General features: G+C 38.9%; 1 protein-coding gene across 1 annotated transcript; it reads right to left on the bottom strand.

Moving 5' to 3' along the window:
- Positions 1-10,492: 10,492 nt before the first annotated feature.
- Positions 10,493-11,491, bottom strand: MC4R (melanocortin 4 receptor). The gene has a single exon (XM_010961289.2). The coding sequence runs from the start codon at positions 11,489-11,491 to the stop codon at positions 10,493-10,495; it is 999 nt and encodes a 332-aa protein (XP_010959591.1).
- Positions 11,492-18,330: the final 6,839 nt, after the last annotated feature.

Consider the following 18,330-nt stretch of genomic DNA (forward strand, 5'->3'; position numbering starts at 1 on the left):
TGGCAGGAGCTACATCAGCCAGCATTTTCACCTGTTGTCCTTTGTAAACTGAGAATCTGTCCATCTCCAGGAGGCTGAATTTGCCTCTTACAAATAGATAATACTTAACCACTTTAAAACGTTCCTCATACGGAGATGAAGCTTGTTGGACGTGGAGTTGGTACCAACTTACTACGGTGTTCGGGATGAAGATTTTCTCAGGATGACTGGATGATGGCAAGATCCTACGATTTACAACAGACCCATGAAATAATCCAGATCTCTTATAGCGAAGACCTTATTGTTTCACGATATGTAGCTGATTTCCATAGAGCTGCGAAGCTGTGGCCTCCCAGGTGAGGACTGGGATGTTGTGGGAGACCCGTGAGAGAATCGCCTCATGGGGTGGAGAGTCCTCTGTTGCCGCCATGAAAATGTCTTTTTCCCTTGTCCTTGTGTACTGGAGACTGAGTACAGAACACTTTTACGAAAGTAAGTTTCACAGGCATCTAGCTATTCCTTCCTGGATAATGAATATTTTACCTGAAACAATGGGAAAAGAATATTTTATTTTTTGCTAGCAAATACCCTGATGACACGAGCCCTTATTTAGAAAGGACTGTTTTTTGGTATGTTTCTGTGAAGACAAAGAAACAGACAAATAAAATGAAAGGAGAAACATATCCCAGCAAGTTTATAATAAATTCCAAAGGAGCGGAAAAAAAGGAATGAAAAACCTGGCACAAGTGGTGTGCAGGAATAGTCTCCTGCTGGAGAAGAGAGCCTCTCACTGATCTGCCCACAGTCCCTGAAGGAGCAGTGCCAGCTCTGAAGCTCAGAACAATTTGGTAATTGGAGGATGCGACCCTTAGGCCATGGACAGTACTGGTCGTTGGCATCATGCTTGAAATAAGCCATAAGCTCCTGGGGTACATGCTGTCTTCTGCTGCTCTAAAGTTTCCACTCCCTTGTGATTAGAATAATCAGATTAAGATCTGGCATACCCCATTTCCTCCATCGTAGGTTAAATTAATCCAGTAGCCTTGATTCATAAAGTTCCCTGAAATTCTCAAGCTTCCCCACTGTGGTGCTTCCTGCCAAGTGATGTGTGCCAGTCTATTCATTTTCTGACCAGTCATTGATATTTATTTGTGACTAATTTCAAAAATGATAGACCACTGTGATGAGTCTGTATTGAAGTTTTTCTGGCTAATTGATCTTTCTTCCTCTTAATGAGTCACTTTTTCTAAAATTGAAGCCACCTGGTGTATAAATCCCCAGTTGGCACTGTTTCCCAGACCTGCGATCCCAGTGGACAGCCTCTGCTAACTAGGCTTCTTACAGGTCGTGACAAAGCCTTTCAGTGTATCCACAAGTAGCAGGCTGTGGGTAACGGTTAACAACTGCATTTCAGGACATTACTGACATAAATGAAATAAACTCGTCTCAACTGGTCCATTTTCCACACCTCTGGACACCAGTTTGCGTGTTGTGTGTATGTGTATGTATTCAATATTGTCCTTTAGAATTCTCTGTATATATTCTTTCATATTTTCCTTTAAAGATGAAGGCCGCTTTAATATTCAGTATTTAACTTTATTTCAGTCTCTCTAAATTTGATCATCTTCCTTTTATCTAAAATAATTACAGAACGGCGAGACCCTGTTTTTAGATGTTTACAATGAAATATATTATGTAGCGAATATCTAAATAAAAATGTAATGCTGTAATGCAGGACCATTAACCAAAGTGTCAAAACGCATGAATCAAGCAAAAATAAGCATCCTGTGACATCCGCTGAAGCAGTCTCTATGCTAATAAAGGAAGAAACGGGGAGGCTATCGGCCCATCAGTGCTTGATGGGTATTGTTATGGGTTGTTGACCTTTCTGCTCTCACTTTGGGGAAGAATTTTAGTAAAAGGAGAGTTTAGCCAGGATCTTATCTGTCCCACTTGGCCACATTTGTGTGTGTGCTGACGTCTCCTTTGTTTTGTCTCATGCATTTCCTATCACCGATGCCCGAGAGGGCTAGCCCTCCCCTGTCTGCTGCCGAAAGTACACAGCTATCCGTGGTCTCAGCATGGCTCTGCCAGGTCCCAAAGTTTACGGTCCTGGCAGCTGGGGCTCCAGCTGTCCAGTTTGACATGTAGGAGGGCCATATATGAGTGGATGGCCCCTCCTGAGTGAGAGAGACGTTCACTCCAGCCAGGAATGATAGAAAGGCTATTCTGAAGGGACCTTGTGCTCCGAACAGAAAGGGTGAGTAAGCCTAGACCTTACTGAAGTCCCTGACCCCACGTGGGAGCTGAGCTGATCACTCTCCCTCTGGGGTAAGGGACGCGTTGGCATTTCAGATTCATCTCCTGGTGATTGGAAAGGTCCAGTCCCAACGTAGAGCTCTTCACCCAGCTGCTTTATGGTGTAATGAGGGGAAAAATAACTCAGAAGAAAAGGTCACCATTTATGGGAAATTATGTGAAAGTGATTTAGCTGTACTATTGAGAATTTTCAGTAAATATTCAGTATTTTCAGCCTCTTAGTCTGTATTGGTTCTTTGCCTCTGCATAGGCTCTCCCTTGAAGCTAATCCATTTTGAGAAAATTATCCCTTGGAATTATATGCCCCGTTCTATTCAGTACAGCTTGTTAATAGAAGAGTCTGTATTCTGTTTCCACACTGCTTCATCTCCCATTCTACTTCTCTGTCTCCGTGTGAGATCCAGAGCATCTGGTATCTGCTTCAGTATTTTACTGGAAATTAGCTCTTCATCTCATGTTTTCTATTTTTTTCATAATTTCATCAAAACCTTAGTCATCTTTGCAATTCTATTCTCAGATGAAGTACACTAAATTTCTAGTTGGAAAATTTTCTGAACACTGTTTCAGTTCTTTCTTTACTGAAATGACTGACAACTCGCTCCTTATGACTCACTCCTCCCTCAGCTTCAGTCGTATCACCCTTTCTAGTTTTTCTTTGACCTCTGTGATCATGACTTCATGGTCTGTCCTTTGTTCACTAACTGCTTCAATACTGCTATTAACGGGGCATCCAGTCTGAGCTTTTTCCCTGCTATTTTTGCACATTTCTTCATTCTTTCATCAAATATCCACTGAGCTCTTCTCCCAGACAAGCTCCATTGTAGGTGCTAGGTGAAGACACTGGATATATTTTAATGATAAGGCCAATAATATATCCTGATGGATCCAAAACAGGGTATAAGACAAAGAGAAATTAGTGGTGACTCTAGAGATTTCAGTCTGAGTCACTGGAAGGATCCAGCTGCCATCACCTGATGTGGGCAAAGCAGTGAGAGAAGTTTTGGGTGGAAATACCAGGAGTTCAAAATAGACTTGTAAGTTTGGCATCTGCTGTGTTTTGTGTCTCCCTAAAATTCATAGTGGAGTCCTCATGTGGTAGTATTTGGAGACGGGGTCTTTGGAAGGTAAATAGGTCATGAGGGTGGAGCTCCCATGATGGGATTAGTGTTCTTATGAAGTGCGGAAGAGGGTTAATTCTTTCTCTCTCTTCCATGTGATGCTACCGCTAGAACACAGTCATGTACAACCAAGAAGAATGCTCTCACCAGAACTGAACTCCCTGGTGCCTTTATCTTGCACTGCCCAGCCTCCAGAACTGGGAGAAGTAAATGTTTGTGCTTTAAGCCACCCAGTCTGTGGTAATTTATTATGGCAGCTTGAATTAAGACAGAATTTGTTTTAGAAAGCTAAGTATAGATGTTCAGAAAATAGTGGAAGTGATCCAAATTGAAGCTATACCTTTGGGAGTCTTCAGAATAGTGACAGTATTCAGTGCTTTGAGACTGGTTGAAATGACCAACGAGAAGGGAACAGCGCAAAGCACTGAGCTGTGGAAGATTCTGTTGTGAAGTATTTTGGGGAAGAGAGGAGGAATCTGCAAAGGAGACTGAGAAGACACTTTTGAGGCAGGAGGAAGACCAAGGATTTTGGTGTCCTGAGAACCAAACACAGTGAGAAAAAGGGAGTGACTTACGAGTTAATGTGTGTGTTGGTCTAAATAAAATTAGAATAAGCTGATCATTGGCTTTGGTCATTGGAAGCATCTTGGTCATGTTTGCAAGAGCAGTTGTAGTGCTGTGATGGGGTTGAAGGCTCCACCAGAATGAGATTAGGAGACAATGGGAGGAAGGAACTGCAGGCTGCAAGACAGACTGAGGGACCTCTGTAGTCTTATCTTCCACTATCTCTGCACCTGTTCCTATTAAATTTATATATATGTATATCCCAGACTTCTCTGAGCCTGCTTTTTAAACACGTTTTTTAAAAAAAAGGAAAGAAAAAGCCCACCAAACCCAAATTAACCAGTCTTGTCCTTGTCTTCCTGCCTTGCCCAACAGGAATTATAAATCCACAGAAGTCAGTTTTCTTGCCATCCTGCTCCATTGTATAGACAGAAAGGCCCAGCCACTTATGTCAGGCTTTTATGCACCTGAGCCGTTTTCAGAATCTCACTTATTTCATTTAATCTTGGAGTGAAAACATAATGTGACTAAACTTTGGAGTTTCTGTTCCTGGGAGAATGATGAAATGATGAAAACATAAGGAGAGTGAAATGAAGTCAGATTTGTGTCAAGGAACACTTTTGTTTTAGACACATTGAGTTTTAGGTGAAAATAAGACATTGATTGTTGTGGAAAATGGAGATGTGATGTCTTCAGGAGGAAGACTAGAGGGAGGGCGGAGGTGAAAATGTATAGATTTTCTTTCCAATATTGACAGTAAGTAGCTAACAGCTATATAGGTAATAGGTACAAATGATAAGCAGAGCACAGTTTTCAGCAGTACAGAAATCACCCTATGTAAACAAAATCACAAAAAGAATTACTCTAAAGCCTTCTTGCTTTCTTTCTGAATGAAAGAACTCAGTAAAAAATATGACTATTATATGTTGTTTTAAATGAAATCTCCAGGATATTGTGAGGTTTATGTAAAATTTACATGTGTAGTTTTTAATGGGGCCATTTTGAAGCTTTAATAGTACAAAAAAATAACATTTTAAATTGAGGACTTAAACTTTTTGCTGATATAATTTTAACGTAAGTTTTTTCCCCCCTCTGGTGGAATTATGACCAAATTTATTGTTATATTTTCACTTTTAAGTTATGTTCAGTGATGGTTTGGATTTAAAAGTGAAATTTCTCGCACTGTTTAGAATGTTAGGTTTAGAAATCAGACCATAATAGTGTCACTTGCAGCTGAGCCCCACACAGAACCTCACTGAATGGTTCACTGATTGAGTTGCTGAAATTTTCCACTTGGCTCTGTATTTGAGGGGCTTCCAGGTGTCTCTCGGCAGTGAAAACACTGCTAATAATGGTAAACCATGATTGTGAATTTCATTAACCCAGTGCCCATTTCAACCATGAGCATTGCAAGCTTTGGGTTTTTTTTTTTTTTCCTTCTAAGTGGTAGCATTAAATTGTGCTAGGAATCCTTTATTTTTGTTCTATGCAAATATAGTTTTTGCATGCTCCATCTCCGTAAGCACATTAAAAAGTAAATGCATTATATTCATTTCATTTTCATGTAGTATTGGATACATACAAAAAAGTGTATGTCATAGATTTTGAAGCTGTGCAGCGTAATATTGAAGTGTACATTAAACCCATTACTCAACACAAGAATTAGAACATTACTGAAGCCATCGAAACAACCTGTGTCTTCCTGCCCAATTCCACCCACTTACCTCCCTTGAATTATTTTGGAGTGTTTAAAATTTCTTTTTTTTTTTTAGTATTTTTTATTGAGTTATAGTCATTTTACAATGTTGTGTCAAATTCCAGTGTAGAGCACAATTTTTCAGTTATACATGAACATACATACATTCATTGTCACATTCTCTTTCTAAAATTTCTGTATACTTAAATTTTATATATATATATATATATATATATATATATATATATATAAATTTTTTTTAACTTACTTTGCTTGTTAGAAATAAATGAAGTTGCGAAAACAGATTGGAATGTGTTCCTGTCTCTCCATACTGGGGAGGCAAGGATATCCAAGAGTCTCACCATTTAACTTCTTCTAGGGTCTAAGCTCTGATAACCTTTTGAGCACAATTTGATGAATTATTAAAATAATTGATGACAAGCACTATAGTACTAGATCCTTTCAATTGATGTAATTTTACATTATCTAATGTTTATCATTGTTAACTATATGACAAGACAGTGGATATTATCTTCATTTCAGGTTAGATTATAGATGCTCAGGAAACCTGCCCAAGGTTCTAGAGCTGGTAACCCTGGGATTTGAACCAGTATTCCCTACTCCAAACCCTGTTCTCTTTCTACCTTCAGACACATAGTTTTGATCAATACATGATAAACTAATGAGTGAACATCAAGGTGTGACTATAAATTAATGATTTATGGCTCTTTTTCAAGGGTTTACACAATGTCAGCTCGGATAGTTTTTTGGCACTAACATTTAAATTAATGGCGTAAAGTTTAATGAGTATCAAATCATCTTTGAAGAAATGGGCTAATTGGTTATTTCATGTTTGACATGGTGTCTAATTAGCTTTTCCAGTGTTGAATGTGGCTTTGCAAATTTTAAAACAATTAGCATTATTGGTGATAAAAAATTATCCTTTTAGAATGCAGGTATGTCTGTGTATCTACTATGTTTAGATATATCCATTTGTACAAAAATTCTGTCAAATTCAAGGAAATTATTTAAAGTAGTTTAAGAAAAGATACATAATTAAGCCCAGGACCTAGATATGTTTATTAATAATGTTGAGAGATAGCAAAGCTAGTAAGTCTTTGTTCATGCATGGGTTTATTCATTTACTTTGTATTCTTAAAAAAACTAATAATTATCATTTTTGAGTGCCTATATGTGTTGGACACTGTTTTGTTGAATTTTAAGTTTTGATCTTGTAATTGTCTTTTATCCTTTTAAGATTACCATCAGACAGGTATTACTATGCATTTAACATTGAGAAAATGAACTTAAACAAAATCTCACAGCTGAAAATTAATATAACCATAACTCTATCACAGGCCTGTATGACTAGAAAGCTGCACTTGTCTACAGAAGAAGGCTCTTAAAATCTGATACAAGGAAGTATGAATGGGGGTCAGGAACTGAATCTTGGGTTTTGATGCTGCAACTGACTTCACACGTGATATTAGACAATGTCTCTGAGTCTTAGAGGGTTGGATAAGATGATATCTAAGATATGTTCTTGTTCAAAACTAACTTATTTTGTGTTTACTCTTTTTCCACATATCATTGGCAGTTTGGCAGTTGCATTTCCGTCAACTGTCTTTCTGTTGTAATGCTTGTGTGTCTTAATATTATCACCCTTAATATTATTACCCAGGAATAATGACTACGGATCGCTCATGAGTTATTGAAAGTAGTGTGTGGGAGGTATAGAAGCAGACTGGTGGTACTTTCTTTAGCTAGTTGGTATCACACTAAATATTCTGTTTTGTGTATTCCTTGTAACATAAAGCATAAGTCGATACTTACATGTTATTAAATAATTCTTCAAGAATGTTTTAGTAATTGCAAAATACTTAGTTTGGACAACAGAGACTTTTTTGAAACAGATGGGGGACACGTGGGACTACTTGGAGCTTTGGACTTAGAGTCAAAGTGTTTGCTCACTTAGAGCTAAGTGAGCAGAAATGAGATACAAACCTTGTTCATGCAAGTTATGGCTACACCACTTTCTAAGTGAACAACAAGTGTTGAAAGTCACTCATTTCACCAGTGGAAAATATCGTTTCTAATATACTTTATACTTAGTTGAGCTTTCTAGTGAAAATTTCAATAAAGGCACCTGGTGCCGCCTACCAGCCACATTTGGTGTATATTCTCCTGACCAGCATAATGTAAATGCTAACTAACTACCCTTAACAAAGTATTAAAAGAGAGACATGTACACCACAGTATTTGTACTGAAGTTTTTAAAAGTTAATTTCTGCTCCTTGATAATGAGTCAAAAACTTTATGTTCAGACAAAAGTATTTTTATAGCAGCTTTATTCATAATTCCCAGATTTTGGAAGCAAGTAAGATGTTCTTCAGTAGGTAAGTGGATAAACTGTGTTATAGCTATACAACGACATATTATTTAGCACTAGAAAGAAATGAGCTACCAAGCCATAGAAAGACGCAAAGGAATCTTAAATGCATGTTACCAAGTGGAAGAAGCCAATCTGAGATGGTCATATACTGTATGATTCCAAGACATTCTGGAAAAGGCAAAGCTATGGGACAATAAAAGGGTCAGAGGTTGACAAGGCTTAGGAGGGGAGGGATGAATAGGTGGAGCATAGAATATTTTTAAGACAGTGGAACTATTCTGTATGATACTGTCATGCACGTCATTATATATTTGTAACAACACGTAGAAGGTACGACACCTATGAATTAACTCTAATGTAAAGTGTGGACTTTGGGTGATAATGATGTATTCCTCTGGGGGGAGTTTTGGTTTTACTGGAGAAAGAGGAAGTAACATAATAGAAGAATCTTTGGAGAACAGGAAGTAATGAGTAAGACACTGTCTTAGCATTTAAAGAACCGGAAGTCAATACTGTGCCCTGGGCTTATAGGGGAAGATGGCCGAGCACAGAGGTTCATGACTAACACTCATCCTGTCACTGTGACCTGCTGGGAGGAGGTGTGAAATTCAAGCTGAAGGGGCCTGATTTCCTTTCAATGGGAGAAGTGGGCTGGCTCTAAATGCACAGAGCAGCATCTGAACTGACATTGGAGAGAGAAATAGAATAGACTGAAAGGGCAGCCACCATTGAAGATGGGCCAGGCTGATAGCTCTCTTCTGTGTCTCCAGTCCCTGGGATTTCTCACAGTCACTATGTGAAATGATGCACAGAAATCGCAGCAAAGACAAAAATGCCATCTATGTCCTGCTACAGTTTTGGGCTCTGACTGTTGGTTTTGTTTGTATTTAAATCCTCACATTTATTTTTACATCAGAATAGAGGGATTGTAGTGAATCAAGCTTCAGTAACACCTTTCATGTGTAAACTTTAACTTCACTGTTACACTTTAATGTTTCCACGTGAATGCTGAAAGTGTTTCTTGGAACTTGCTGTCAACATGTAAAAAACATTTAGATTTGAGTAAAGAGATACCTTTACATGTTATCTCTGCCCATGAGCATTTGAAGACACTGTAAATTAAATCAAACAATGGTTTATGTGGTAATCCTCAGCCTAATATATTTTCTTTCTTTAAGTACTTGCAGATTGAAAAGTACAGAGTTTAGTACCCAGTAGCCAAATCTGTGGGATTATTTGGAGTGAAACAAGTATTTACTCTCTAAAATATGGTTGTGGTAGGCTAATTTATCTCTTGACATATTCTGGGGTTCCGGTGGCGAATTTCTTTCTGCTTGTAAAGTACCAACATCAGAAGTACCCCCCCCTTTTTGGGGGGGATATTTACAAATATTGCCTGAAAATACTTGCGCTACAGGTTTAAAGTTAAAATCCTTAATAATGACTACTTAAACTCCAGTTCAGAAAATCAGCAATAAGTAAACTGCAAGTCACTTTGATGTGAAAAGTGGAAGAACTCAGTACGAACTGTGTAGTTTTTAGAAGCCAGCTCTCAGTGCAGCACCACCTTTTCTGGACATCTCAGCAGACTCTCTGGATCCCCGATTAAAGGAGCAGAAAGGCCTGATACTCTGTTTTCATTAGAGGTGGTTGGAAATAGTTTGGTGTCAGGAAGTTTAGCTTTCCATGTTAACTTAGGTCTCCCAGAGCACGTTAATCCCCATGGCTGCTGTGTTCTCTCCCAGGCTGGGTTGCCTGCGTGGCATATCAGCCTGCGTGCTTGGGCAAATTAATCTCTCTGTTTCTGTGGAAACATAGATAGTTTTCTGACTCAAAATAGTACCCCCCCCCCCATTTAGTAACTCTTTTAACAGCTCCCAATAGAAGCTTCATTTCTACTTCTGCACAAAGAGAAAGGACAAGTTTTATTAAATGACTTGAAATTTCAGCTTAAAAAAAATGATTAAGCATCTGACCTTTAGTATTTCTCCCCTAAATGCGAGAATCGAGTCTCCATACTTCAGTGTTGTGGAGTGTAATATAAGAAACCATTCATTTGAATATATTTAATGAAGCTGTGATTTCCATGTTACTAAAACAAGCAAAGTATCAAATCCTTGTGAATAACAAGAAAGAAACAGTGTTAAACTTTTCATAAGGGCTTCTTTCTTTTTTATAAATCCAGAGTGCCTACAGCCGGTAAAATGGATTAACATTTTACAGTCAGAAAGTAGCATGACATTAAATATACACCGAGACCGGGCATTTTTTTTCACATCAAAAATTATAGACTTAAATTTGCACAATAGAGTTTCTCAGCCGGTGCCTTACACAGAAGAAAAAGCTGTTGCAGAAGCACACTGTTCAGGTTGTACAAGAATGAAAGTCTCTTATGCGTGTTTTTAGCATCTCCACTGTCCCCGTTTAATATCTGCCAGACAGATCACACAGGCCACCTAGGGGATAGCAGCAGATGATCTCTTTGAAGGTTTTCCTCAGTTCTTGGCTCCGGAGTGCATAGATTAGAGGATCAATGATGGAATTGCACATGATCAGAATGAGATACAAGTTAAAGTGAGACATGAAGCACACACAGTATGGATTCTGGGGACAGGAGATGTAGAATATTAAATGCAGGAAGAAGGGGGCCCAGCAGACAACAAAGACCCCAATCAGTATGGTCAAGGTAATCGCCCCCTTCATGTTGGCACCTTGGCGGATGGTGCCAGTGCCGGGGAGGACGGCGATCCTCTTAATGTGAAGTCTGGCCATGAGGAACATGTGGACATAGAGGGAAGCCATGAGAGCCAGCATGGTGAAGAACATGGTGATGAGGCAGATGATAACAGCACTGCTGTCTGAGTAAATGATGAACAGAACACCCGACACCGTGCACGCTGCCCAGATACAGCTGATGATGATCCCAACCCGCTTAACCGTCATTATGTTGTGATACTGGAGAGCGTAAAAGATAGTGAAGTACCTGTCCACTGCAATCGAAAGCAGGCTGCAGATCGATGCAAGCAAGGAGCTACAGATCACTGAGTCAATGACATTATCAATATTCACCGTGAAGCTTTGTGTGTCCGTGTCTGTGCTGTTTAGCAGGGTGATGACAATGGTCTCTGACCCATTGGAAACACTCACCAACATATCAGCCACGGCCAGGCTGCAGATGAAAAAGTACATGGGTGAGTGCAGATTCTTGTTCTTGGCTATTGCCACAATCACCAGGATATTCTCCAACAAGCTTATGACACCCAGAGTCACAAACACCTCCGGAGAGACAAAAAGTTGCTCGTAGCACCCTCCATCAGAGTAGCCTTTGCCCAGGGACTCACTGGCATTGCTGTGCAGTCCGTAGGTGCTGCGGTTCCAAAAGTGGAGGGAAGTGTGCATCCCATGGCGATGGGTAGAGTTCATCCTGCGCCAAGTGGATTCAGGTCCCCAGTGAATGGCTCGAACCTCCTGGGTCAGGGAGCGTCAGTGAAATCCCCCAGGTCTTTATCTGTCTGAAAGTGGCGAGGCTGAAACTGGCACGCCTGCTGTGAATAAAAGTCACGTGCTCCAAAGCTTGAAATGGAGTTTTCAGTCTCTTTCAGGTACCACTCTGATCACCATCACTTTGAAATCTTAGGCTTCAGGCTGCTCATTCACAGTCCAGTCTGCTGTTTGCTCTTTTTGTTCTCACCTTCACTTTAACTTCAGTCTCATGCATTCAGGTCTTTTCAAAATAATTTTCCTAGTGGCGGCTGTGCTATTGGGAGATGAACCTGTGTGCACATGCTCACATCAGCTGCCTCTCAGGGGTGTCGGTTCCCAACCTGAAGCTTTGCTTTGAGTGTTTTTAGCTGCTGCTGATTTTTATGGTGTGTGAAGGGAAAAAAAAAAAAAAAGCTGTTCAGAGTGGCTCCTCCTCTGCTTCCTTCTGACCAATCCAAGTCCAGTGGTGTCTGTGAGACACGGATGATGTCCCAGAGATACAGACTGCAGGGCAGAAGCTTGTGGAATCAGGAAGCAAGCAGGGTGGGAGAGACTGAATTTCCCTTTTCAAGTTTTCAAGGAAACCAACTTGGTTCTCAGAGGACATTCTTTGATACCACACAAGCCATCTTGGGGCATCCAGGTTTATTCCTACTTAAAGGAGGGGTGTGTGTGTGTGTGTGTGTGTGTGTGTGTGTGTGTGTGTGTGTGTTTTCCTGAAACAGATACACTGCCTTTTTGGCTAGGACATTGAATTTATTTACCCTCTCAATTTCTTCGAATTAAGAACCCAGGCAGTAATGCTTCAATTTTAAATACTCGAAACACAGGGAGAATATTTAATTATGCAGGAGATTACGCTGTGGATGGAGGGACTAGGTAAGTAGCTACATTTTGTCACAGGGCTTAAGAAGGAGTTGTTTCCTTATGCACTAGTATCTGATACTCCTCCATGGCAGAATTACTTTTCTCATAGCTGGAAAAGTTTTATTTTCATTCACAGTATTTAAAAACCATATAGTATTGAACTATGTTTGCTCTGAACTCAGAAAGAAAAAGCTCAATAACTAGGCAGCACTCAGGTTTTTAAAGCATTATTAAAGTTTGCTTGATACACAGAACATTGCACGTATTTAAGGTGTGCATTTTAATGAGTTTGGACATATGCATACGTCCTGATATCCTCATCACAGTCAAGATACTAAGCATATCCATCACCTGCAAAAATGTCCTTCTGTTCTTTTGTGTTTTCTTTTTGTGTGTGATAATAACACTGAACACGAGATCTGTCCTCTTAACCTGTTTTAAAGTGCGCAATACCACATTATTAACTGTAGACAGTATGCTGTACAGCAAAGCTCTAGAACTTACTCATCTTGCAAAGCTGCAATTGTATCCCCATTGAGCAGCAATTCCTGGGCAGTGGTCTTGGCAATGATTTCTTGGAATTGACACCAAATCACAGGCACCAAAACCAAAAAATAGGCAAGGAGGATTACATCAAATTAAAAATCTTTTGAACAGCAAAGGAAACAATCAACAGAGTGAAAAGGCAATCTACAGAATGGGAGAAAATATTGCCAACCATCTATCGAATAAGGGGTTATTATCCAAAACATGTAACTGACTAAAAGGAACTGAATAAGCCAATTTAAAGATAGGCAAAGGGCTTGAATAGACATTTCTCCAAAGAAAACATACAAATGGCCAACAGGTATATGAAAAGGTGCTCAACAGTACTAATCATCAGGGAAATGCAAATGCAAATCGGTATCAAAATGAAACACCATCTCACACCTGTTGGGACGGCTGTTATTAAAGAAAAGAAAAGACAGCAAGTGTTGGCTAAGATGTGGAGAATTTGGAACTCTGCCTTTTTTTTTTAAAGGTGGCCTGTCCACTTCATTAATTGAAGCCTTTCTAAATTAAACCCACACATACCTCAACACTTATTCAAGCCAAGATAGGAGGACGTTAGTTACATGTCAAGAGTTTCTGAATGTTTTGCTTAAGCTAAGTTCAAAAGATTGTGAGAAAGGTACGTTTCAGATTAACTAAGCTCTAGGCTGTGAAGTTTTATATCGTACATTTTCCTTGCTGTGACTACTTTTGCTTTCAGCTCTTACCGTTTGTGCGCATTGATCACAGGGACAATCAGAAAGGATACTTTCAAAGTTAAGTCCTCAGTGATTCAGGTAAGGGCTTTATCTTCCTTCCCATTTGTGACAGAGGCAATGTGAAGTATTATTCCTGAGCATCGAGTTAAATTGACACCTTCCGTCCATCCCTGGAATTGGGTGGGACTAAATTCTAGCCAGTGGAGTGTGGGTAGAAGTGAGAGCATTATGTTATCTCCTTCATGAGAGTCTACGTGTTTTCCCTCCAGTCAGTTCGTAGATGAGCGCAGAATGTCTTTGAAGCCTCATGTTACAGATGGTACAACCGTATCATGGGTGGAGCCTGGATCTCCGAATAGCTGCACGGAACACAACTCACATCTCCATCTCCCTCCACACCGTTGCCCACTAACTACACTGAACTTTGATACCAGCAAACAATAAATACCACTGTGTTAAGCTGCTGAAATATTGATGTTTACCTGTTACAGTAGCTACCATTAATTACCTTGACTTTCAAACTTTTAATGGAACTATTACAAGCAGCAAACCCAAATTACATGAAAATCCTTCCTTTCCCCCATTTTAGATTTGTGTAAGTAGTGAATTACCTAAAAAGTAAGCAGTGGGAAAGAAATCTGTTGAAATGTTTAAGCATCAGAGAGTCAACTCCTGACTTTGGGTTCCCTACTTCTCTTGGTGACATAATTGTTTCTTAGACTTAAAATTCAGAGTATTTTTGACTCGTCCATCTTTCTCAAAAATCCCTACTTGAAATCACTTGTAAAATACCCTCACTTCTATCAGTGCATCTGAATGCCCTTTTTCTCCTTACCAGACTCATTTCCCACTTTTCTTCTTCATGCAAACTTCATTGCAGTCAAACTTGCATGCAAGATGGCATGCACGCTAGAGATTTTTCTAAGAGTTTATTCTATTTCCTCTGCTTGGAATGCTGTTCCTTTATGTTTGTGAATTATCATTACATTGTAACACTTGTTAACAGGCATATTATACTTTATATATGATTATATAATAGGCAAAATTAGTTCTTGAAAACAAAACTTTTTTTTCCCTTAGCTTTTCACCAAAAAAGGATTTAATTTCTAGGCACTGTGATCACACTGAAATCCCAGAAAACCATATAAATTTAAAATCTCTAATTTGATTCTTTGATGTAGATTTTTAAAAACCTATGGTTAATCATGCTGAAAAGATAACATTTTGTCATCTGTAAGGAGGAATTTTAATTGTCTGGCTTAGCTGAGCTCTGTATGAACCAGAAGAAATACAGCCAGCAATTCTAGACACTTTAATGGTGTTTTTGAAAATTTATTGCAGATTTCTTTCTTTAAGTACACACAGAATTGAGTTAGATCATAATATATTTCTTTTATGAACATAATCCTTGTTTTACATTTTGTGACAATAAATGTGAAACATTGGTAAAGAGGAGTATTTATCAGACTGTGCTACACGGAATCTTATTTTTAGGAGGTGTTAATGTTACTCCCACCCCAGAACGAAGGAGCAAACAATTTTGGAAAACAAAATTTTCCAAACTCACTGCCTTCTTGAAGTTTCAGAGTTTACATTAGCATGTGAAGTGTCTGAGAGCTTTTACTAGAAAAAAATTCAGTATTGCTTAACCCACTTATTTCCTGAACATAGAAGCTATCTTCTCCCACTTTTGTTTTTCAAGTACCTATTACACTCAGTTCTGTCATAATGATCATTTTGAAAATGCAGATTTGTTCCAAACTTGATTGATGTATCAGGGAACATTTTGAGCGTAATGCAAATATTGTGTTTGTTTTTGCACAGTTTTGTGCAGGAGACACAATAGGTGAATTTGGAAAACCACACTCAGCCCTTCCAAGACACACACACATCAGATATTTGCCAGTTACCTCAGTCCGTGGACTTGCGTAATGACACACAACCCACCGGGTGTCGCAGCTTCTTGTGAGATTTCAGATACTCCTTCTTCTACTTCTTCATTGTAACTCACAAGCAGTAACCTTTCTGAAACCCACTTCCTCAAGCAAACTGCTGCAGGCCTTTTTCTAGGTAGAGTGCCACATTTGTTGCAGGTTTATGTATTTAACGATTAAATATCTGTAAATCTGTTCCTATCTTTTTTTTTTAATGTGTCACTGATGAAGTTTATGAGTGTTGTGTGCCTAAACCCATTTTTCCCCATAAGTCCTAGCCATTTTGTTGGCATGATTTTCTGTAGCACACTGATTTTTAGAACATACACTGTCACATTAGAGCAGACCTAAAGGTAACATTATTTGGAACATACAGTTTGGGAAATATTTATGTAGAACAAATTATTCTGAGTACAAAATTCTTACATATTTACAAGTGTTTAATGATTACCATGTGTACCATGAAATAGAATCCTTATTTATAAAAATGTATCTCTAATGTCCAATTCTTACAGATTATTAATAATTAGATAATCATGTACTTAACATGAACATTTTATTGTCAGTTAAAAATATGAATAATTTTCTCTTTAGATTTTGATATTTATCATGTAGTTTTAAATTTTCTAAATAATATTATATGGACTGCAGACATTTCTGGATTGAAATCTGTGTTTATAATGATTTTTAATAGAAAACAAGGATTGTTCTCTGTTGTGTTAATTTAAATATATCATTTGTTTTCAAATCTTTCAAAATTAGACAACACTAAGATTGTATAACTTTTATTAAGATGCCTTTAATCCTAATAAGATATTATTAAAATATTATTCTTTATAAAACTGATACTATACAACATGAATTTGTTACAAAATGTTAGAAACTTCTTCTTTAAAAAGATCATTCTCATTTGACTTAACAGCAATAGCTGTATGATTTTGCTGCCTTTATTTTAAACCCCTTTCCAGTCTATTTAATTTTCCTTTTTTCTTTTGCTCCTTCTGTCAACCAGTATTTTACTGAGCACATATTATATTCCAGGTATGGAGGCAAATAAGTCATGCTGTCTGTCACAGAGGAACGTTAGTGTAGGTGTCATCTAAATGGGAGACTTAATTGCAATGCCTGCCTATTGTGACCAGTGATGTAATGATAGTAATGGATAGAAACAGTCTCTGTTTGGGTTGATCTGAACTCGTTTATTGGAGGTGTTTTATTGAGGTGGGAATTGGAAGAAGGTAGGATATAGCTGGGTGAAAGAGGGGAGGAGGGCCAGATTTCAAGGTGGATGGGATAACCTCTGTAAAATCAGATTGTGTGAAATAATACTGCAAATTTGAGGAATGACAGATACTTTGACATGGTTGGAGTGCACAAAGGAGAGGCAGAGAAAAGTCTGGAGTTAGCCAGGGACAGGTCCTCTAGGGCTTTGCGTGTCATGCCAGGGGATTGGAACTGCCTTGGCCTCTGTAACAACATGTCAAAAGCTTGAATGAGGCCCACGTTACCTTCAGGATAAAGAGCTTCAAAGCTGAAGGAGTAACATGATAAGATTTAGGAAAAGCACAGTGTGGAATTATGGAGAGTAAAAGTAAGAAATGAAGTTAGCAATTAGTAACTACTAAGTGAAGTGAGTAGTAGTAATTACTAAGACACGATTACAGCAGCCCACACAAGAATGTGAAGACCGGAGGTAAGCCAGCAGTTGTTTGCTGCAGATAAGACTACTGATCAGTCAGGAATGGAATGAGGAAGAGAAAGGAATCTTCAGTGCCCTCCATTTTTAGGGTTGGCTAAATGAGTGGATGTTTGTGCCATTAATCTGGTAGAGACATGGGTTGGTTCTCTCAGTCTCCATTTGAACCTCTTTCAATTTGGAGTTTAGAAAGCTAAAATCTATACTGCCCAGATTCCCTTGCAGCCTGCATTTTGTATGTGAATTACTTTTCCCCAATTAGATGTATTCTTGAGAGATTTGGAAAGCATAGGTGAGATGGGAGTCCCCTCCCTGTAGCCCTAGCAGCTGGCTGACGGGATCTGCCCCACGTGAACTCTGGCATCAGGTGACTCCACCTTCAGGTGTCATGTCACCTCTTTGTGACTCAGGGATAAGCAGAACCAGCAGCGACCACCTGATCTGTGGATTGCAGATCAGGTGGCATAAAATTTGAATGAAATGAAACAGTTGAAGGCCTGCAGCCATTCCAAAGTTTTCTAAGAACCTGTTTTCTGTGTTAAGTCCCTTTCTACTTGATATACCCAGAGTGTGTCTGTTTTCTGCACTGAGTCATGATTGTTAGACCTGATTAAGGAAGCCTTTTCAGAGGCAAGATACATTTAGTTTTTAAAATTTTGAATTTGAAGTGATTATTTGAGATGTCTAAAGAGAAAGAGCATAGAGCATAGAGCCCAGAGGAGCAATCTGGTGTAATGATGCCTATTTTGCTTGTAGTAGATACGAGGCTGTGCTGAAAGCTGTAGGCTTCTACTAGAATAGGAGATAAAAGGGAGTTACGAACAGGACCGTGGGGAACACGTGTATTTAAGGGGCCAGTGTAAGGAAAAAGTAGGTGAGGGAGACTGTGTTAGTCCAGAGGTCTTCTGGAAAGAAGATACCCAGATCGGATTAAGTGTGTATGGTTTTATTGAGGAAAAGACTTGAGGGAAAAAATGAGAAATGAGCCAGGAAAAACTGAAAAAACCAAAACCAAAACAAAAACAAAGTAAC

The sequence above is a fragment of the Camelus bactrianus genome, chromosome 30 (genome assembly GCF_048773025.1).
Source record: "Camelus bactrianus isolate YW-2024 breed Bactrian camel chromosome 30, ASM4877302v1, whole genome shotgun sequence".
NCBI lineage: Eukaryota > Metazoa > Chordata > Mammalia > Artiodactyla > Camelidae > Camelus > Camelus bactrianus.

What these genes read in the sequence shown, in the direction of transcription:
- MC4R (XM_010961289.2), bottom strand. Translation starts at nt 11,491, where the DNA reads ATGAACTCTACCCATCGCCATGGGATGCACACTTCCCTCCACTTTTGG.